Source organism: Periplaneta americana, chromosome 14 (assembly GCF_040183065.1).
Source record: "Periplaneta americana isolate PAMFEO1 chromosome 14, P.americana_PAMFEO1_priV1, whole genome shotgun sequence".
NCBI classification, from domain to species: domain Eukaryota; kingdom Metazoa; phylum Arthropoda; class Insecta; order Blattodea; family Blattidae; genus Periplaneta; species Periplaneta americana.
Window position 1 is genome coordinate 69,372,357 of NC_091130.1, and position 24,617 is coordinate 69,396,973.

Genomic DNA, 24,617 nt, shown 5'->3' on the forward strand with positions numbered 1-24,617 from the left:
GGCCAGGTTGATTTGTTGTTGTAATTCATCTGTAATCTGTTTTCCATTTGGAAATTTAGAAAACAACATGTCACAGATAGCTGAAGGTATTCTAAATGATCTCATTCTATGTTTTTAGTGTGACCATAACGCTGACATTTTGTACTCTGAGGAATGTTTCGTGGTTTTCGGCGATATTCTACTCTGATGAAAGCATGTTGAATTTGTTTTATGTTAAAAATCTTCTTACCCTGTTCAGTGTTGTCCAATTCCTCTGCGCAGAGCGGCATAAGTTGTCTGTTTCTATAGAAAGCCTTGGTAACTTGAATAATAAGCAGGTTGAGAGATTTAAGCTCCAAGGTGACATCCTCATCTGTTAGAGCAGCCGTGTCGAAAATGTGACTCACGAGCACATTGTGGCTCGCAATGATAGCTGTGCATTTCTCTTAATTCCTGCCTTCCCCAACCCCCACCCTCTCACTCACTGGAGTCAAACTCCGTTCCATTTGTTTGTCTCTCACCTGCGACTGGCGTATCGTCCAATGTCTCTCTCGAAACCAATGTACCTCTACAAAAACTAAAGTTTGAAGGAGGATGGGAGGACGCATTTTTTGTTGCCAATATGATGAGAATATTAAATGTATGATTTGTTCACAAGTATTACGAGGAAACGGTTGTACAACATAAAACAGCATTATACTACATGAATTATTATTATTATTATTATTATTAATATTAATATTAATATTATTATCATCATCATCATCTCCTCTGTACGTCGATCCTTTTTCAGCATATGTACGATTAATGCGGTTAGATCTTCAATTTAAACTCACAGATTTACAATGTAATGTTAAATGAAAGCTAGATGTAAGGACTTGACAAATGTTGAACTTTTCAAATCTTTGCCGAAATATAAATATCCGAAGCTTCGTTTTTCGCTTGTTCTGTTGAAGCCATGTTCGCTACAACTTACGTTTGTGAAAAATTATTTTCAACAATGAAAATAGTAAAAACCAAATTTAGATCACGACTGACAGACAAATACCTTCGTGATCAACTACGACCGGCAGTGACATAATTCCTGATTTTGAAAGTGTTGCAGAAACAATCTGAAAACAATTGATAGGTTGTGATAATGTGTCATATGTTTTTTTTGTTCATTTCTTCCTTTGTTACACGTACTAAACATTAGTTTGTAACCTTATACTGTATAAAATTGTATTTAAGTGCTTGACTTAGGAAAATGAAATCCGTTAATAAGTCAGACAGTTGCTTCACTTCCCCTTCGGGTGTCCGCCTCCCTCCATAGGTGCTATGCACGTTGCAGGTTACACAGTGGCTCGGCGCACGATTACATTTTCGCCACGGCTGTGTTAGAGAATGAGAAACATTGTGTAAAACGAATTACAGTCTCTCGATATCTGGATTACGAAAAATATGATATGGGAGTTGTGATCCTTCTAAGAATTTTGTGATCAAACGAAAGTCAGCAGCAGTAGTAGTGTTAATTTTTAGGACTTTGTTCTGTTATGTGGAATACTCATTGGAAACAATACTTCGTGGAGAAATATTGGCGATATTTTGATTTTCGGAATATGCCTAGTACAGTAGATTCTTGCGTTGATGCTGGAGTCACAGTATCAATTTCATCAACCATCTTCTCAAGAAGAGATAACTTGTTATGGACGGTAGTTAGATCGACTACGTATTTTGAATTTATTTTAGAAACTGAAATTGTTTGTTTGTTTTTTATTTGGTGTGTAAAACCTTTCATCAGAATTAGAAGAATAAAATTATTTTCAGTTATTTCTTCATATTGTTTTGTGACGAATTTTGAAGGCCGTATCAAGGAAGGTGATGTAGAAGAGTTAACTGGAGGGACTTGATTTGGGAAGAATAATTGGCCGTCATCATGTTGAATTGATTGCATATTGGAGGCTATACAACAATGCCTTTTGTTTTATGATGGAAAACAAAACACTACATTTCTGTTTTTCAGATAACCAAATTTAAGTTATTTTAATATTACAGGATGGCACACTTTCTTCAGCTGTCAACAATGCAAATAAAGTTTTAATTCACTTACGAACTCTACCAGACACCGATACCAAAGGTCCCGGGTTCGATGCCCGGCTCCGGAACAATTTTTCCCTCGAAATTATTCAAATCAACTTTACAGGGAGTTGTACCTGAAAGCTTGATTTGCATAATACATATCACTGTTCGTTAACAGAAAGCCACAATTTAAGTCACACGGAGTTAGTGTGAACTCAATGTTGGTTGCTTGACGGTTTGTCAGCCCACTTTGAGGTCTGTAGATATAGAGGGAAAAATTGTATCGGGGTCTGGTAGAGTTCCTGGGTAGCTCAGTTGGTAGAGCGTTGGTACGTTAAAGCAAAGGTCCCGGGTTCGATGCCCGGCTCCGGAACAATTTTTCCCTCGAAATTATTCAATATCACCATTGAACATAAACTTACTAGTAGTTTCTTCCGTTCTGTCTTTGAGAATATTTTGTTAGATTACTTGTTACCATAATTAACCAAAGTTTAATATTTAATGCGCTATATTTCAGTGAGCCACAGTAGTATTTTCAGATAATACGAGTATTTTTCCCCTGAACAAAATATAAAATAGTCTACAACCATCTGAATTTCCTGTGCGCTAGTTTCTACAATGTTTATAACCTATTATTATATCACAACATAATAATAAACAGATGACACTACCTTCTTTTTTTCTGGTATGTAGAAATGTTCCTAATTGTCTTGAATACTCTTCCTTCCTCTTGCAATTTTCGCATTACCTTTCGGAAAATAAAGAACGAAACACAGCCGTATTTACAACATTGCAAACTAAGTTCCAACAGGAACTGTTGAAATAGTAACAGTTAAGCTTTTAATTTAGATGATTGTGTTTAAATTTAAAACTTCAAATATAATAACCATCCAGGAACTGCTCATGCTAGTACGCCGTTCGTCCAATTAGTTTTAAAGCTTCTGTCGATTCAGAGATCGATATATTCTTGTAATAAAACGATTATTTTTCCTTTAGATTTAAAATGAGTGGGGTTCAGTGGCGATGTTTCGCACAGGGCCTCAAATATTATGGCGACCCTAGTTTAAGGTTCCTTTAATTGTTTTCTGTCACTTGACAGTTCCTCATCTTTGAAAATGTTAGCCGCATTTGAATTTTTTTTTAAGTTAGCACTTGTCATATTGTTAATCGGGAGTATTTAGGGTTAGATAGTACATTATTTCATTTACATCTCGTGATTAAAAAACCTGACTGCCCTCTGTCAGAAGACAGATAGTTGTGGGCAAACCATAGAAATGTGGAAAGGCCTAAATATTTTGTTATGGTGTGATGAATTTCTTGTACCAGTGCATTTTAAATAAAATTAATAATTTAATTATCGAACCATAATTTGTAACCTCTGGTTGAGGTTCTGGCGTAGGGGAGAGGTTCCTAGCCCCAGACACGTAAGGAAAAGTCATATCTGGTTGAATAACTTATATTCTAGGAAAATTTCAAAATTACACTTTGAAACACTGTTACAAATTACAATGATACAGTATGTGAAATAACATAGAAGTCAATTATAGAATTAAAAAAAATAAATAACTGAAATTGCAAGTTACAGTCCAAGAACGGAATTGGGAGGTAGCCCCGGACACTTCTAAAACTAATTGTTCTTTGCAACCTTTTTTGCAGCACACATATCACAGTGATAATAGACATCTGCAGGATCAATACTTGCACATTCTTCATGAGCCCAGCCCTTGCAGGTCGAACACTGTATCCAGTCTTCTTCAAAATCTTCCCGACAGATGATGCATTGTGTTCTGCTTTCGGAACTTTTCGATGTTGCCACGTTACTGGACTGTTTGCCTTCAAAGTCTAAATTTCTCTTGCAATTTAAACGTTGTTTGTTATTCTTTGGTTTATCTTTCTTCGATTTTTCTATCATCATAGTTTTATAAGGAGTGGAGGTCAAGATTTCACTCCTTTGTGCTTTTCGTTTTCTTGTTGTCAACCTCTTCTTGGATGAATCAGGGAGAGGCGAAATTTTCTGCAGGATAGCTGAAACATCATTTGTGCTTTCTTCTTGTTCCACGTCGTTTGTATCTACTAACGTCTGGGAAACATTCACGCCAGATGTAGAAGGTTGAGGGGCTTTTTGGCTGCCTGCTGCTTCTTGGAAAATGTTATCGTTCACCCCACTTGGACCACTGCGTAGAGGCCTATCGTTTTCAGAAACAGTAGTTGTCAGCGATTGGTCTTCATTGATGTCTGTCACCTGACATGGCAAAAAGTCAACATCGGAAAATATATTAGGATTGAATGGATGAATCCCAGTGCAGGAAAATCCATTCCTCGCTATTTCCAGGCGAGACACTTTTGTGAATGCAGATGAAACAATTCCGGCCATATCACTTTCTATGATTCTCTGACCGGCATTCTTTCTCATCCAGAAAGCCATTTCTTCTGACACAGCATTTTTAAATGGTTTCATGAAACAGCGGTCTAGGGGCTGTAACTTATGAGTGGTGTGTGGAGGGATGCTAATCATGTGGATATTGTGCTCACGAGCGAAAAGAATCACTGGTAACTCCTTGTGGCTGGCATGACCGTCTACGATAAGAAGCACAGGGTCAGTGTTCGTTGGACGTACATGTTTTGTGAAATGCTTCAGCCACGATAAAAATATTTCCCCATTCATCCAGCCACTCCCTTGTGCAAAAGCGACACTTTCTTCTGGGGCTCCCAACATGAGCCTGGCATTCATCCTTTGTCGAGGGAAAATAAATAGTGGGGGAATGAAGTGACTTGTGGGATTCATCGCAAACATGAGCGTAATATTCTTGCCCCTTTCTCCAGACGTCAGTTTGCCGACTCATCTCTTCCCTTTGCTAGATAAAACCTTTTGATTTTTGTGCACACATGAGACGCCTGTTTCATCAGCATTATAAATGCGAGATGGCGGGAAATGATGTTTATCTATTAAAGAGTTCAACTTGTGGCTTGTTGAAGCCGACACATCGCATAAGGCTGGTAGATTCTGGGCTGCGCAAAGACAGTTCAGGATGACGTTCCATGAAGTTTTTGTAGAAATGCTTTCCAGCAGTTTTCGTTTCTTTGTTAAACCTGTGTTCTAATTTCAACTTTTCCGCCAAATCATAAGCTAATTTCAGAAATTCTCTTCTAGTTAAAGGCATCAAACGACTGTCGAGTTCTTTGGTGTGCTGCACTAACTGTTCCTCGATATCAATGAAAGTTGGTTCAAAACGCCCTAATTTGGGTTGCAGTTTAACCTGCTCGCCCTTTCTTAGCTGCGTAATTCTGTCGTGCAATGAACTTTTGGGAACATCAAACCTATTGACCGCTTCTCTAACTCCCATTTTTCCGCCAAGAACAACGTCGATTGCATTCTTCATAGATTGCTCGTTCCAAGAACCTCTAGGTCTATTCGTTGTTCGTTGATTAGGTTCTGACATCTCTACCTATGAAAATAAATAGGGAATAAAAATAATTTCTTTTAGTATTTATTTTTTAATTTCAGCTCTTATAATAAAACGCGCCACATTTAACGATATGCTATAAAAATTAACGTTTTAAAAATGGCATTTAATGAAACAAATTCTGCGTTCTCTATGCACGGACCAAGTCTCGTTGATTTGGACTATCGACAAAAAATGCGCACTGGTTCGGTTTCCAGTAGGGGAATACAGTTTCTTATATTTTCCAATAATTTATGGAACTGTTACCCACCCATCATTGCATCGTGAGGAAAATGAGAAGAGTAGTATAAATTTTTAGTGAATTTCATGTAAAAAGTAGGCACTGACTTTAAATTAAGTTTGAAAGACTCGGATACCAATATGGCCAGAAAGATATACCGCTAAAATTTTTTTCAGTTATTTTCCATATAACTGTGATTTAAATCTAACATAAAATTAACATACTTTATGGAGAGAAGTTATGTCCGGGGGTAGGGACACACATTGCGGTGTCCGGGGCTACCAGACGATCATGTGTCCGGAGCTACCGGTCACACGTGCAAACGAAAAACTCATTGTGGATCAAGCATTGAGATTAATTTCGAGTATTATAACCAACTTTAAGCCAAAATGATTAACAATTGTGATATAAATAACAGTAAAATATTAAATTGTTTACTTGTAAACCCCTTACCTTTGTTTGAAATTTAGCTGCGGCAAAACTTCACAAACAAATTCACACAATAACAATAACTTCTCCCTCTCACAGCGTTCCCGCTCGACTGTTGAAGCAGCTGGCTTGGTTATAAGATCTGGGGTATGAGGGGATTGTCACCCTCAAAGACAACTTATGCCATCTATGAGCATTATTAAGAACTCATTGATGTTCGGGGTTACCTGCCGTCCGGGGCTACGGTCCTCTCCCCTACATCTCACTTGACGATATGTGTCAGAGGAAAAACAATTGTTTGAAGTCTGATTAGTGGAATATGTAGCTAGTCGGCGATGTATGCATTAGAGGAGGAAAGGAACTGGCCACCCTATCCCATTATCTCTTGGCCTAGTTGCCTCAAGAGTGATTCCTTAATGGTGTTACTTATGAGGTTCAAACCTGTCTTCGGACAGTTGACTATACAACAAGCAATAACTAACAAGCTACTGCCAGTGCAGTACATCTGCAGTATTACATTATTAAGAGTTTTTGTAATCTCTCTTGAATTACAGCACCCATATTAATAGCAGGAACAGGTGCTCTGTTCCGAAATAAACTCGTGAGGTCAACGAGATTTTGTGGTATTGCTGCTATTAACTTACTGTACATAATATGCTCCTTGTTTTATGTAAGCGGAGGCTTTAGAAAGAATGGCGATAGTTTTCGTTCAGGTACTGTGACTAAGTTGAAAATGATTTATCACATAGTGAATTGTTGAATCAGTATACTGAATTGATTAGAGACAGATTATACTACATAGGAGAACAGGAAATTAATTAAAGCGATCTTATCCTAGTTAAGGTGCTACACACAGTAGCTAATAATCTTCATGCTTGAAAGAATTTGTTTCACATTACAAACAAGAAGAAGTTTACCTCCCATAATATTTGACATTCCATTATTCCTGAATCTCGATTTTTTTTAACTTTATGTCACGTCTTCAGTTAGTATCGTGTTATAATGAGCACTTCCACTTTTCAAAAATAAAATTGTTTACAGGTTTTTACTTCTCATATAGCAAGTCTTCTCTCTCACCTTAATCTCCGCTATTGTTTTTCTACACATGTACACACTGTCACATGATTGTGACAATGCATATTATTATGTTAGTGTCTTAAAAATAGATAATTTTAATACCTTCTCTGCAGCAGAAATTTTTGTAAGTAAAATAAACCATTAATATGTAAAGGTAAAGCGTAGGCCTATATACGTTTCTAGATGTTTGTGGTGCATAGAGGTAGAGCTCCATGCTTTCTAGACTTCGGCACTGGAATAAGGTGGTGTGGTCAGTACCACTCTCCTCCGACTGCCTTTTATTAAATTTAAATTATGATTTTACCCAACCGATTTTAATGGTTCGATTGACGTCTGCCCCTTTTTATCTTGATAGAAGAAAAATGCGTTGTGCGTGTTGCAGATAGTTAGGCGTCTGTTTTGAGCAACTTCAAGAAAGTGTAGGTATTTTCTATTATATATCTGTGTATGCATATCACTGTTATTTTTCTCTCTAATCACTCCTGAAAAGTTGCAAGAAATTAAATCATATTTTGCCTTTGAGTCACAGAATTTTTGTCTTCAACAGATCATGCTTTATGTTCATAGAAAATAGTAGGAAAGTAATCGTTTTATAAATACAAATATAGTATAATCGCTCCTTTTCTTGAAGGAAAAGATGTTAAAACTTGTCACTTGAATGAATTACATCTGATATTATTGGTTTTATCCTGCTTTTATCTCGTGATTGTTATGTTATCTTTGATTCCTTTGCTGCTTCATACATGGATAGATAGACAGATAGACTAGACTAGGATAGAATAGGATGGGTAGATAGGTAGATTAGGATGGATAGATAGATTATATGAATGGATGGATTAGGATTCATGGAGAGAGATTAGATTAGGATTGATCGATTAGATTTGGATGGGTGGATGGATGGATGGATGGATAGATAGAGATTATTATAGATATAGATAGATAGACAGACAGACAGACAGACAGATAGATAGATGTTGTTGATTTGTGCATAATAAGTGAAATGATTGGTGATAGGTGTAGATTGAGTACTACTTGATGACCTGAGTGGTATAATAATATGATTCTGTGTATAGCTGAAAACGAATACCGGTATATAATAATTTAATGAGTTACGAAAACAATTCAGTATTTAACTTTATGAAAAGTGCATTAATTACAGTGATTAAAAAATTATCTCAATCCACGTGCATGCAAAATGTTATGTTATGTGAGGGAACACTGATTTGTAAGCAGTACTATGTCCAGTCTTTTGAAAATATTTATAATAATAGACAAATTGCCCTTGAAGTGTGACGAGCAAAATAACTGGAATGCATTAGGGAGACCTTCCGTGTGCTGTTTGATCTAATTTTAACAAGCAGCATTTGTATGTTTAGGTCTGGGTTGGAAAGAACTGAAGTATATTTGTACTAGAAGGAGACAGAAATAAAACAGATATTCAAGGCAGGAGAGCCAAGAAAATAAATCTCTTGTTACTCTTGTTTTGTTCTGTGGAGTAGAGGTCTTGTCCATCATAATATCTGTTAATTTCTTTCATGGGAATCAAGAAAAGAAAAATTGTGGTATTAAGATATGTATGAGATATAAAATGTACCAGAATTTTTGTTTTCTCCCTCCTGCTTCAAGTTGTAAAAGGTAAAAAGGTAAAGGTAAAGGTATCCCCGTAACATGCCATGAAGGCACTTGGGGGGCATGGAGGTAGGGCCCCATGCTTTCCATGACCTCGGCATTAGAATGAGGTGGTGTGGTCGGCACCACGCTCTGACCGCCTTTTACCCCCGGGAAAGACCCGGTACTCAATTTTATAGGAGGCTGAGTGAACCTCGGGGCCGTTCTGAAAGTTTGGCAACGAGAAAAAATCCTGTCACCACCTGGGATCGAACCCCGGACCTTCCAGTCGCTTCAAGTTGTACTACAGGAATTTCCTATGAATTCTTTAGTAACTGTAAACTGAGGCATTTTTGTTGTTTCTTTTGTCTTGATCAGAACCAAATAAAGATTTTATCAGTCACAAAAATTTTATTGTTTTTCGTAAGTCCTTATTATTTGAAATGCAGTATAATTATTGTATAGAAAATAATAGCAGTATATCATTTTCATTGTTTAAACTCAAGTAAAAGAGCAAGCTATTTTTTTTTCTCGTAAATTTCCCCCTCCCATAAGGAAGAGAACTCTCTTACACTTGTAAACACATTTTCATATTTGTATTAAATATTTTACTTCAGTTAACATGGTTGTTTAGTCAACTGTCCAAAGACAGGTTTGAACCTCATAAGTGACACCAATAAGACATTCATGAGGCAACTAAGCCAGAAGATAATGAGGTAGAGTGGCTAGTTCCTTTCTCCCTCCATTGCATACTTCGCTGACTAGTAACATATTACACTACTTTAGACGTAATCATTTATAGCATTCTATTAACAGCATTTTAATTTCTGCAGATAATAAACTTGCTGTCATTAACATATGGTGTTGTAGTAAAAATCAGTAATTCATCGAAGTCAGCGATATATCGTTTTATTTGTTACAGTCATCAGTCCCTTACTTGTTTGTTTTCAGAAGAAACATTTTCCAAAATACAGATAGACTAGCATCGTAACATAGCAGGTCCCTCTTCTAGTAAATTAGGGTATTGATCGAACAATTTTCTATCCTGCATCCAAACTGATATTTTCGCTGATCACTTTTATGTCGATAATAAAATTGTATCCAAAACATGCTCACGATTTTCTAGATAATTAACAAAACAAGTGTTCTCCATTCACCGACAGTTTATCATTTCTTTTCAGTACGTATTCTCTTATATCTGCCTCTTCAAAAAATTAATTATATTATTAATTTTAATAATAAATAAGTAAATTCGAATAGTACTATATGAAACAAAATATTGTGCGTAAGAACTACAAAAGTGCCTTTATCTTGTTTCGAAATTCGGCCTCACCTAATACCCAACTTATACGGTACCAAGTAAAATATACATATGTTTGTATTATCATCATCATCAGCTCGTCATTTCTATGTGGGTTAAGCCTTCGAAAACTGTCTTCACTATTCCCTATTTGCTACCAGTCTCCTCCATTTTCTCTCTAAAAGACTTTGAGTGTTTTCCATCTCATCTTTAGTTTTCCAACTCCCGATAGTATTTTTAAGGCATTTGGACGATAGTGATAGTATGTTCTATGATCCAATTTTCAACTCCTTGGAAATCATTTTCTATTTGTCATAAATGGCTTTGTCCAGCATTCATTTTTGGAAATTTCGTGTTTGTTTATTTTTATTTTCCACCCTGGGAGCTCAGGGTTGTCATACTTTAGCCAAGAAGGCCCTGTTCTAAGGTACCAAGTACTTGTCCTTACTTATTCCAATAAGGAGTAGGATTTGCTGATTGTAATGGCAGATGGTCTGCTAGCTAACGAATGGCTCGCATTTTATTAGCTACATTTACTGGGAATTAATGTAAGTTCTAAGTCTAGTGTATTCCACAAGTCATTCACTCTTCTTTATTCAGACTTGAGATCAGCATTCTAAACATGGAGTTGAATCAATGAATAATGTTACTATCTCTGTTTTATTGTTGTGTACACTTACATTTGTGTTAATACGAAACTCTTAAGTGTTTACATGTGTTTCTTATTCTCTGTATTTCTCTCATTTTGAACGCTGATCACTTAATCAATTGTAGATAAATATCAGTGATGAATTTGTGTAGGAAAGACTTATACCGATATTTGTTATGAGAAAATAACTACAGTATATAACACATTATAATATTGCCCATGACAAGCTTCGGTGACCTTTCCTCATTCCCTTGCCAAAATTGACTGTAGCTTACAATGGCAGTGAAGTTGCCTAATCTGCATTGTCATATTGTGCTTACACTTAACACGAAAGTGTCGTGACAGTGTTTAAAAATGAAATAAAATTTATTTTGATTAAAATAAAGTAAAAAGAATAGACAACTAGATATCTGTATGCTGGCGAATCATTCTATTTCAACATAATATCCTAGTCCTGTCTAATAGCTACTGACATTTTCAATCCGTGAAATTTTCTTAACTGTAGCAACTTCAATGCCTGTTGCTTCTGAGTTGAATTGTTTTATTTGTTTCTATTCCCCCCCCCCCCCCAACCCTCAAATAAAATTTAATTTTAAACATGACCATACAGAAACGTTTTTATATAATATATAGTAACACTTTGTTTAGCAAGTTTATACATCTTCAAAATATATTATCTCTTTGTTAGGGCTTCTTCAATGACGAAACGAGTTGTCAGAAAAACTGGCTGTTGATCAAACGTACGAACTACAAATCACAAAGACTGGGTTCTGAATTAAATTCTTCACTTATCGTGTAACCATAGCCAAAATAATTAAAAGATTTCTATATCCACAAATAGAAATGCAGACTGCTACTACTTGTATATGGTCTGTACTCTCTATAACACTATAGTGATAGATCTCTTTCTCATTCTTTAGCATTAAGTTATCACCAGTGGGATTCTGAGTGGACTATTGTTGGTATTTCATTCATCAAGCTAGAAAAAAGAGTGACAGAACTTCTTTTATTCTGAGAAAAAAGGCATGTCAGCAACTTTACCCTATAGTAAGGATGTGTCATACTACTCTTAACACCCAGTTTCTATGTCAGTTTAACATTAAAACATGCTACTTTATTCTGTCAGGTATGTACCCCATGCAACACGCCAGCCACACCACCCAACTTTCCTGATGCACTGTTGGCTTTCTCAAGGATGTCAACGGGTAGTGACAAACTTAGCTCATCTCCTTCGGGTAAGTACAGTTGCAGTGGTGAATAACAGTAAAATTGCCTCATAGATCTTGATCTTCTTTGTTAACATTGTCATAACATCAGCTAATTTGTAAATGTTATCATTTGTAGCCTATATTTATTTATATCAGTCTGTGGTTCACTCAGCTTATCAGTTCTACAAATTACAAATACACTCACTACTTATCTTGAATCATTGTAATATTTTAACTTTTTATGCTCCCGAAATTAAGCAGACACTTCCTTGTATACTTAACCTTCTCTTTTGAAGTTGCCGTGATATTGCATATAGGAGGGGATAACATAATAGGTACAGGATTAAATTATCACTAGAGAGCGGAATTTAGGCAAAAACCTATTTTTTTCCTTGATACATACAGGCTTGATATTTAATATTTACATTTTTCATGGAAATATAGGTATAAATAAAGGGATTTAAAGTGCCTAGAAGTGCCTTTTTCGACGTTAGTGCCTATTTTTAATTTTTTTTTTAACATTTTTGCATCATTTTTCGTAACTGTTTACTGTTTATCTTAACATCCTGTACCGTTTACATTCCAAGACCAATAACAACTCCTTCCTAGCAGTGAATAACACAATAGAGAAGTACTTACTGGCCACCCCTTCTCGTTCTTACAATCTTTCAATCATAAAATTCCAACTTTCAGTCGGCCTGGGTAGCGTAGTCGGTATAGCACTGGCCTTCTGTGCTCAAGGTTGTGGGTTCGATCCCGGCCTAGGTCAATGGCATTTAAGTGTGCTTAAATGCAACAGGCTTATGTCACTAGATTTACTGTCATGTAAAAGAACTCGTGCAGCACAAATTGTTCTTGTTGTTAATTTTATTATTATTATTATTATTATTATTATTATTATTATTATCATTATTATTATTATCTTTCTTTGTCAGCAATTTAACACAAACTTGCTGAGTTGTACCCGAATAAGCATTCTCTTACTTTCCAACACAGATAACTATCCCTTTTTTCTCACCATTTGTAAGTACAGCAGTGAGTGACACAATAGCCACAATAGGTGATGATCATCTACTGTGAAGCAAACTGTGGAAATGTGATTGGTGAATGAAAAACCTAACTTAAGGGGACACTCAACTTAAAAATTGGAGAAAAAGTGTCATAGAAATGAAAAATTAAATTTCTACACTAATTTACGTGACAGAACTAAATCAATACGCAGAATTCTTCCCCTAGTCATTGAGAAGTCACAGTCAAATGCACAAAGCCAAAAAATAAAAAATGATAATTAAAAGTGATACTTCAATTAATGATTGATTAAAAATTGAAATATTTTTTATTTTGAAAAGTATTGGATCTAATGAGCTGAGATTTTGCATGTTACTTTCCATGTGTACATTAAACTTTTTCTCCAAATTTGAAAAAGATTGGTCAAATAGGAAAAAAGTTCCAAAATATAGTTGAGTGTCCCCTTAAAGACAATGTCTTTATTTTGTGTATGCATGTGTACCCTTGTGAAATGTGTGGAAGTTTCTTTTAATCCTAGAATTTTGCATTAAATAAATGTTGAATCTTATATTAGTGACATTCTTTAACAAAAAAAAAAAACTATTTTTTTACTTTATAGAGCCTAAATAAAGGAATTTAAGAGCCTATTTTAGACACCTAAAATGCCACTTTTTAGGGCCTAAAATTCTGCTCTCTAATTATCACAATTTACTCTAAATAGTATAATGCTTACATAACTGCCACTTCCCTGAGCATAGTGTAAGTTTGTTATATGTTTGAATTTAATTCTAAGTTCGTAAGAGTTTTTCAAAGGCCAGAGGTAATGTAAATTGCTTATGTCTTGAAAATCTTGACACCGGCTCTTTACAAAGTTCTTTTCTTTTAATACAGTATGTAAGCATTTAATGATACTGAGTTTGCTTGCTTAAAAACACTTGTTCTGAATTTAATGTCATTTTAATCCCATTGAAACACTTGTTCAGATTTTGAATGGAAGCTTTTCAGTGGTCTTGTACTCATCATCATTAAGCGCTGGCCCATTGCAGTTCGATCCCTTTCCAAAACCTTGTAGCATAAAAAAACACCTCCAGATACGGATATGTCATGCTCATTATTATGACGGCTGATAGCTTGGTAACATGATTTGCTTGATTTATATCAAAGGAAATAATTATAGATATAGGTGTATTGATGTTTTCTTTTTTGAACAATGATTAATAAGCATAATAATATACAGCGTGTTTTTCTGGGTATAGGACATAGGGGTATAACATTGCTATAAGAAATCTATGTATAAAAACAATGAAGAAATAACTTAAATAGTGGGCCATGTTAGAAATTAGCAGGCTTCGACACTTTGTAAAACAAGATAACATTAGGCTTCGATTTAGTACCCGTAAAGGATGTTCTCTTGTTTTACAAATTGTCGAAGTCTGCTAATTTCTAAACATGGTCCACTGATTAAGTTGTTATTTTTTCATTGTTTTTATAGAAAGGTTTCGTAGGACGTTAAGGCCTGTAACACACCACACTGAGAACTATGAACTATGTAATATGTGTGGAGACAGCAATAAGCTGACCATATGTTCTGGTTTAACCAGGATGCGTTTCTGGTTTGAAGGTCCTATTCCCAGTGTCCCGGCTGGTTTATGAATTGTCCTGGGGAAACATAATAAAAGAATTAATAATTGGCATCAGGTCAGGAAGGGAATTCTTCTTCTTTTTCTTCTTATTACTACTACTACCACTACTACTACTACTACTACTACTACTACTACTACTACTACTAAAGTAGAGGCAGAAGAAATAGGCAGGTTTTGGTTTCATATGGAAACTACTCATTCCACATTTCCTCTAGCGGTTTATGACCTGAACAAAGAGACCTTTTTGTCGTTGCGTTCGAATGTTAGTTATTGACAAGTGCTCATCTGTGATACTACTGTGCTAAAGATTTTTTTCCTCTTTAAATGGCGGAGGGAGGAACATTTCCTTAAAAATGCATTTTTGCTGATATAAATAATTTATATAATGTGTGTAGCAGAAAAAATTACAAATTTTGTAAAGTCCATTGGTAATTTTATATTTATTTAAAGAATATATGGACAGATGAAGAAATAATATTGAATTTTACATTTAAATTAGGATTCTTTTTAAGTATTGTTTCATTTTATTTTGTATTTTATTAAATTATTTATTAAAGACATTACCAATTGAAAATTATTTCATTATTGAGATTGTTGAATACCATTATTATGTTAATTTCATTTTTTAGAAATGTTTCACAGAATAAGGAAAATTCCTTAATTAGAATGCCAATTGTATCTGTATCAAATGGACGAATTGTCTTATACTGAATATTAATTGAATGAGGCCATTTCGACACTTCTTGTATTTAATAGTTGATGGAGTGCAATAATACAGACGCATAAACAAATTTAGACTAACCGAAACTCTTCGCATAGAGTCAGAACAGTGTGTTGACTACCAAATTTATAAACGATTTTTTTGTGAGTCATACTTATTGTGTTATTTGTTTTGTTAAGCTAAATCATTTGTAAGCGTGCTTCCAATACCGTACGTAAATATATTTTATTACGAAATTCGTTCATGTTATAATAACGTGCACATTTTTTGCACACAGTAAAAATACTTTTATTTCTTGCACTTTAATTTTTAATTTTCACGTGATTCATAAAGTTGATAAGTGTATGAACTTTTTTTTTGTGTTTACAATACAATAGTCTTAAAATACATAAATACAAAATATTTGTTTGTACTGTTAATATTTGATTTATATTACGTTTGCATTACATTGTATTACATGTGAAATGGCTTAACTTGTGAAATATTATATAATATTCAGTAAATCAGGTATTTATAATTACTAGAAATTACATTATTACTTTCTTTTAATCTATCTGTCTTTATTTATTTAAAGTTTTTCTATAGTGCAAAACATGTGAATGGAGGAGAAAACTATTTGGGACAGGACCATACACCAAGCAGGTTCTGAGGGGTGTAGAAGTCGGGGTAGTGAAGGAAGGATTCGCCAAACCCGCCTATTTCTTTTGCCTCTAGTATACTAACTGCTGCTTCTGCTATTGTACATTATCGTGTGTGGGAGGGAAGTAAAGTAGAAAACAAGTAAGTTTATAAAAATAACGGCACTGTTCTCAACTCTAGAATACCTGTAATCGATCTCCATCACGGCCAGTTCGATTTTTGCTAAATCACTACTATCTGAAACCATGCTCACTCAGAATCTAAACAGACGTGCAAATCACGCTTACATGACATATGGTCTTTTGTAAAGTCTTTTATGTTTACAACGCTGTTCGACCATTCTAGTAGTGCTCTTCATGTGTATCGACAGCTTTGCATTAGTTTATATTACAATTCTGCTTAGTTTCTATCCCTGTCATGCCTAAGTTTACGGATGAACTGCAAAAGAACTTTCCTTTTCTTAAAAAATATTGTCATGAAGTTGATTGAATGTGATGCAATCATTGTGCCTGAGTTTCCTCTGTAGTACATGGCGGGTAGTCAGACATTAAAGAACACTTGAAAAGTGTTAAGAATAAAGCTGGTTTGCCTGCTTTGCCTGCTGCAGAGGATTGTTCATTACCTACAGTATGTATTTGAAGAGCAGTGATCCTGCAGAAAAGGACTAATAATGGAAGCTAAAGAAACAACATTTGCATTCCAGTCCGCTTCACATGATATAAGATTCAGGACCTCTGATTGTTCTTCTAAACTATTTTGAAACTTTTGAACCAAAATTTGTCTGAACAAAATGTGAGCCTATCGTCTTGAACATAATTGAACCTATGGTAATTGATGAACTCTACAAGAACTTACAGACATCATTTTGTCACATTTACAATAGACACAATAAATGGGAAAGAATTAAATTTCTGCCTGTCGTTGTGAGGTACTTCATCCCTGAAGATGGAATAAAGGTTAAACACTTCCTGGTGAGACATCGGAAATAGGGAAGGAATTACTTATGCTGTCATTAAGACACACAAATTATAGGGTGGGCTCGAACCCCACGAGCCCATATAAGTTGGCGCCACTGTTGTTATGTACAGTATAAACATAAAGAACTTATCAAGAGAAGGAAAGATTGTATTTGCCACATCTTGTTTTGTAAATTAAACATAATCTATACACTTTGGAATAATTAAGTAGTTCTTAAATATGCAAATGTACCACATACAATATTATGAACAACAATATTAATTAATTGTGGGCATTATTACATAATGACTAATTTAATGTTTTGCTTTTTTTTTTCCTTGTAGGGATGTTTTCTACATCTCCAAACCAAAACACTCAACTTTCTTTGCAACAGCAGCAGCAGCAACAACAGCAACCTCAGCCGCAGTACCCAATGGGACTGCAGTGCCAGCCCAGCCAACAGAGTAATGGTCTCAGCGTAGGGGTCGGTCTAGGAGTGGAGCTTCAGAGATAAACACTAATCTTGAACTGACTTTACTCATATGTTTAATTATCATTAACGAGAGAAAGGAGGGGAAAGATGTTAGCTGTGCTGCCAGCAGCATGTAAGTGGGGTAGAGTTGTTTGATCTCTGCATGTGGCGGGGCTGTTGTTGCTGTTTCAAGAGACGCAAGCTCAGACCTCCAGCAGAAAGTCCCATTGCAGTGGGAATTTAGTACAAGAATGCTATGTAATTTAAAGAGGGAATGTCTTTTTTTTTTTTTCCATAAAAATTTACATCATAACCCCCTTGACAGTTTTCTGTCCCTTCTTGAAGTAACATTTTTATGTTGCTATGGTAACATACAAGATAAAAAATATGATGTTGAAAGATTAGACAATAATAGTTGATGTAGTGTTTATGTACACACAATTTGATGATTCCGTGAAGCATATTGTGTATATGTAACTGTAAATGGTGTGCATGTATGTGTGTGTGCGTGCGTGAGTGGCGTATGTGAATAATGTATTCTGACACGTATCGAGATCGATTGATTAAATTGATTATGTATCATATAAGAACGTTAAAGTAAAGCCATTGTTCTGAAAAGAAAGTATTGTAATATGAATGAACATGCTTTAGGGTAATAAAAATACGATCACTTACGTACCATAAAGTAATTGCAGTATTTGAACTGTTTCAAATATGATGACTTTACAACTAATCATATCTTTGTAAGTTCCCTGTTATCATCCATGTCTTTAATATAAGTCATGTATGTATGTTGTTAACTCATATTTGTTTGATTTGTACAATGTTCAATTTTATGTCTAACAAAAAGAAATATGTAGATTTTTAGTTTATTTTTTTTATCGCTGTTACTTTACAATTCCTAACATGATAATAGTCATGTATATTTGTCAAGATCCCACTTTCAGAAAGTGTAAATAATATCGGATATTGTTGAAAGTAAAAGTACTTGTGGCAGTTTTGTTGATTTATATAAGTTTTGAAAGTACAAGGCTGGAAGAGAGGATATACAAATGGTATACTACTGTGTCACATTTCAAACTAGAAATGTTGTAAATATGTATAGATTTTTAACCTTTTGATGTTCGTCATATACCTGTGCTTAATTAAGTTGCAGTGAATGAGAGACATTGATTGATATGCTGTCATTTACAAGGGTTATTATAATAATGTGATCATTGTAAGGTACGTGGAGAAATGAAAATTCGGACGAAAACCTTGTTTTATTTTACTTAATAGGTGGGAAGAACCGAGCAGAAAAGTTTTAAAATAACCTGGGAAGGAAACCAATTAGTGATGGGTAGTAACTGAATTAATTTTCATTTTTAGAAAATGTTCCCCCTTGCATAACTTTTCATGACAAACACCGTAATTTGAACGCCATTATAAAATTTAGCTAAGGAATAATGTACAGTCGACTCCCGATAATATGCTGTAATTAATGCACGAATTTCCGCGAAAATCGCGAATTATCTGTAAATTTTTTAAATCATTTAAAGTCCAGTAAAAGTTACTGTGACAGATTTAATTACTAAAATACACTTCAAAATCAAATTTACAATGTGATACAGTGCAAAACATTTTGAAACATTGATGAAATTTCCTACATTACAGACTCTAGTACATTGAACATTCTGAAATGAAATTATGCCATATTTTAGCATTATGCTATGGACATTATGCTACAAGACGTAAATTCCGCTATGCATAGCATAATTGTGTTACAGTTGGCAGTGGTGGTTGAAAGATGTTGAAGCAGTGAGGGAGAGGAGAAAAATTTGAAAGGAAGGAGAGAGCATAAATACAGAAAAAACGGAAATTAAACGTTATTTCCCCCCCCCCTTTCCAAAGGATCGCGAATTACCCACAAAGCAAATTAACCGCATGCAAATTATTAGGAGTCGACTGTATTTTGATACTGTAGCTAGTTGATTAACTACCGGGTAGCTCAGTTGGTAAAGCAGCTAGCTGCAGACTGGAAGTACTGGGTTCAGTCTCGAGCAGTGGCAGAGTTTCTCCCATTTCCAAAACTTTCAGAATGGTGCTGTGATTCACCCAGCCTCCTGTCAAATGAGTATCTTTTCTTTCCCAGGAGTAAAAGGCAGTTGGAGCCTATATCCTTGACTGCAACTGTAGATTTTCGTGATTTTTGGAGTATTACTCCAGGATTAGTTTAAGTAATGTTGGTGATGCAGCACTGTTTTCCCTGCAGAATATGTAATCTATATCTACCTCATTCTCTTTCCCCCATCGCTGACATTTTAACAGTTCCAAAAATAAAACAGTAGTAACAAGTAAATATGATGATGAAAAGCATCAAAATTTGTAACTCCTCATGTTTCCTGCTCTTTTCTGTGTTTGCAGTCTAAAATTTTGACACCCTTCCTCTGTTAAATTTATCCTTGAAAAAAATTAACTATACTCTTCTTGTTCATACGAAGAGCTGATGTAGTTCTTATCATCGTCCACTCATTATCAGTAAGATATTTGCCATTTTGCTTTTACATACTATCTTCCAGAATTAGCCATTAATAAGCAATGTCTTGATTGTTTCACTTTTTTTTATGGAGTATGCAGTTTTAACCTATGTACATAATTCTCACTTTCCTCTGACTCCTAAGAATTCCAATAACAAAATAGTGTGCACACACACACACACACACACACACACACACAAATTGTGATCTGAATATGAAACTATGAAAAGGAAAATTAACCAATATTCAACCAAAAAAAAAAAATTGTAACACCAAAAATGAATCACACTTAGCAACCTTAAGAAATGAGAAAAAACTGCATATGGATTCAAACTGACACACTGCACCATTGCCTAGTCAAGTCATTACAGCAGTACAGCAACACTAGCGGTGGTGGACGATCTAAATGATTAGAAGAAATCAGATTTGCTTTGACAGGTGATTCCATTATGTAATGTACTCGGTTCTTAGTCTTTTCTTAAGTTATTTTTTTTCTCGAAATTTGTACGGATAAAATTAAATGCAACAAATTGGCAGAATTATATTGCTTTTTATTAACCAAAATGGTAATTTGTTTTATTTATACATTTTCATTTGAAAATATTGTTACTTGGACCAATATTGTTTACTTATTTAATGCAACAAGCACTTGATTCAAATTCCTGTGCTTACAATTAATGAAGAGGAAAAAGAAATCTGCAACAAAAATAGCAAAATGAAGAAAACGGTAAAATTAGAGGTTCTGTGCTTGCATGAGCTGCCTTGCTTCCCAATATCTCTCCCACATTAACTATCTGCAACAAAAATAGCAAAATGAAGAAAACGGTAAAATTAGAGGTTCTATGCTTGCATGAGCTGCCTTGCTTCCCAGTATCTCTCCCACATTAACTTCTTGGTGATAGCTGTGCAGGTTTGGAGATGGGTGAAATCCATAGCAGAGTCTACAATTCAGACTGTCCACTATATCAATGCGTTGAAGATGTTTGGCCAGGTAATCATGGCCTACGCAGAACCGAAACATAGCTACAGTCTCCTTTTGTGGCCAATCTGGTAGATGAGAAATATATCCGTTTTCTAGATACTATTCTGTGACCTCAGAGTTAGGTTTTCTGTATATTCCTTTTTACGAGCTTGATGAAAGATGCGTGATGCAGTATGGAAGGAGAAGGATTGTGTTGTGTTTCCAGAATTTGAGTGCCTCTTTTAGCAAGTGAATCAGCATTTTCATTACCCGTGATGCTGCAGTGAGATGGAATCCATTGAAAGGAGACAGTTTTATTGTGTTCATGGATATGTTTTAACAATATTCTGCATTCTGCTATATCCTTTGTGGTGACTGTACTGAACATATTTATTATAGACTGTACTGCTGTTTTAGAATCAGAAAGGATAACAGCATTATTAAATTCTGAAATTCTACAGGGCAATAAGTATAGCTCGATTTTCACCATCAAAAACAGACTGAATGTAACCAAGTGTTGAATAGGGAGAGAAAAGATTGCAGTGAAGATCTACTCCTACACAGCCAATGCTGCCAGTTGCTGCCCATCAATCAATGAAAGTAAATTGTGTGTTTATTGTTTCCATAGCATTGAGTTTTAGTGTAGCTGAATCTATTTCAGACTTCTATGAGGTCAGTATAGATCTGGATGGAGATCATCATTATTAGGTTTTGCGGTGATATGAACTGTTCAGGTTCCATGATGATGCGAAATTTAGTCCTTTCTTTAAGGGTAAATTGGATTAAACCTTCCTGTATTTTAAATCACTTGCTTTCGTTTTCATAATTTGAACAAAACGTGTTGTTGGGTAATCTAAGAAGTCTTTCATAAACTTTAACAGCAGAATCCAATATTTTTTATTCAATTGCTCTGTTTTCTGTTAGGGAGAGCATAGCGTCAATTGGCGTGGTTTTGACTGCTCCACTGACAAGACGTAATGCTTGGTTTTGCATACGTTCAAGTTTAGCAATTTCTTATTTAGACACTGTAGCCAAGACAGTGCAGCAGTACATCATTACAGGTTTACAAACATCCTGTCGTATGTAATTGTATATATTTTTTAAGAAACATGGCTCCAACACAATCCAAACTTTATAGGAAAGTTATCAAAGGCCAAACTAGGGGAATTATTGCCAATGTCATAACATATATTTATGAAGAGGAAAAGTGAGAAAAATGACTTCACTATTCCTGTCAAAAAAGTGCACAAATGTGTGCCTCTTGTGTGCGGGGTTTATGTGACCCTAATTAAGACAACAAAGAAACAACTTGATAATGTAGAATCTGAAACATCGGGAGCATCAGAACACCAATAATAATAAAAAGAAAATAGACCTCGACCATGCAGTAACTTGTGTGTCATCAGAAGAACAATAAATGAGTTCTATATCAAGGAAAAGAAAGTGTCAACTGTAAAAAAAACACTTTCTGAACTGCAGGAGTTAATCCACTACAAAGGAAAATCCAGCCTACTGGAGTTTTCAAGAGAATTGGATTTCAGTGGAAGAAGACTGAAAGTAACAGACAGGTGCTTACAGAGGGGATGATTTCTATAGGATGTCTGTAGTTGTATTCCGATGTTTTCACTTTGTGCTATCACATATTTTATAACATTACAAGCAAAAGAAATTACCATTTTATCTTATTTATTTATTTAACCTGGTAGAGATAAGACCATCAGGCCTTCTCTTCTCCTCTACCAGGGGATTACAACTACAATATTAAGAATAAAATTACAATTATAATTACAATTAATATTAAATTTACAAATACAATAAAAATCAAAGTACTAAAAGATTAACTGATTAATAAAAGCTAGACAGTTTATTGTAAAAGTTACGAAGAGAGAAACTTCTTTTTTTTATTAATTAAGTAAAAATTAAACCTACTCTACACAGTAAGAAAATGCTTAATAAATTTGCTTTTGAATGCTACTAAATTCAGACAGTCTCTAATGTCACTGGGTAGGGTATTCCATAAGCGCGAGAGCGAGATTGTGTATGATGATGAATATGATGATGTCTTAGGTGTTGGTATGGCTAGTATGCGGTTATTTTGCGTGCATGTGAAGAGATTATGATATGATGACAGGTAACTGAAACAGGAGGCAAGGTAGATACGTGTAGAGGTGTGAAGGACTTGGAAAAGGAGAACAAGAGAATGAAAATTTCTGTGCTCGTTAAGCCGTAACCAGTTTAGAGTTTGGAAGGATGGAGTAGTGTGGTCAGCACGACGGGTATCGCAGACGAAGCAAACATAAGAATTATGAACACGTAATATTTGCATCTGGTTGACATTGAGGTCAGTCAGTAGAAAATCACAATAATCGAAGTGGGGCATTACTAGTGTTTCCACTAGTATTTTCTTGAGTGATAGCGGGGGAATTTTCGAATGCTGTTTAAGGAATGTAGTATAGAAAGCACTTTGTTAATATGGGTTACTTGGTTATTCCAGTTTAAATGCATATCAAAGTAAACTCCAAGGTTTTTAACACAGGAAGCAAAAGGGATTATTGTGTTGTTTAACTTGACTGGAAGAGCAGGAGTAATGTTGCATAATAGACATTGATGTTCCACTAGAATAGCTTGTGATTTTCTTGCATTGAGAGTGAAACCAAACTTTCTGGCCCATGCAGATATAGATTCAAGGCCCTTGTTAAGATTGTGTATTGCGTCATTGAGTGAGCCAGAGGTTGTATGGATATAGATTTGTAAATCGTCTGCGTAAAGGTGATGCTTACAGTACTGTAGAGTCAAGGGGATGTCATTTACGTAAATAGTGAATAGTAGTGGTGATAGAACAGATGCCTGTGGGATTCCAGAATCAACGATACGCCATGAGGAAGTTCGACTTTCAATGCAAACACACTGCTGACGTTCGCTGAGATAAGAGGAGAACCAAGAAACTGTGCTTTCTGATAGACACTTTACTGAAGTCTAGTAGTGTCAGTGTTGTAATTTTACGTTCGTCCATAGCTTTTCAGATGTCTTTGTTACTTCCAACCGTGCAGTTGCTGTACTGTGTCGAGTCCTGAAACCTGACTGATGTGTGTCCAAGAGTTCATATCTGTTTAGGTACTCAATGATTTGTCTGTGTACTATTCTCTCTAACATCTCCGATAAGGTAGGTAGAATACTAATAGGTCGATAGTCATTGGGGGTAGTCGGCATTTTAACTTTGGGTATAGGGCGCTCAAAGGCATTTTTCCAAACTTTAGCAAAATTGGATGTCGTCAGCAAAGCATTGAAAATGTGTGTCAGTGTTGGTAAGATTACGTCAATAAGGGCATTTGACGTATGCCACGGCCATTTCTCTACTAATTTCTCTGGACAAATAAATAGGTAGTAAAAAGTAGTACAGTTCGAGTATAAGTAAAAAATTGTTTTAATAATGATGTGCTATATTTTTTAATGTATTCATATCAACCACGTGGTAAAAGATCTTGGGTCGTTCGAGAAAGAAATGGCTCGAGAACACCAATGTTATGTTCAGACCATAACAGTTCTTCAAGAACCAACACGTGAAAGAAGATGATATCCATTAAAAATATGTAAAAAGAACTAATATGTAGACAGATATATAAGGTCACCATTATTATTTGGAAATATTTCAGAAGCTGCTTTTCTGTGGGCAGTTACAAGTCCAGAGTCGCTGATAGGTTGATTGGT

General features: G+C 35.2%; 1 protein-coding gene across 1 annotated transcript in view; it reads left to right on the plus strand.

Moving 5' to 3' along the window:
• Positions 1-18,432, plus strand: part of LOC138713419 (UBA-like domain-containing protein 1) — a 77,162-nt gene extending 58,730 nt beyond the window's left edge. Inside the window, exons 3-4 of the mRNA XM_069845509.1 lie at positions 11,911-12,019; positions 17,305-18,432. Of these exons, the coding sequence (XP_069701610.1) occupies positions 11,911-12,019; positions 17,305-17,474 (279 nt within the window). The 3' untranslated portion in view covers positions 17,475-18,432. The remainder of the gene's footprint in view (positions 1-11,910; positions 12,020-17,304) is intronic.
• The last annotated feature ends 6,185 nt before the right edge of the window (positions 18,433-24,617 follow it).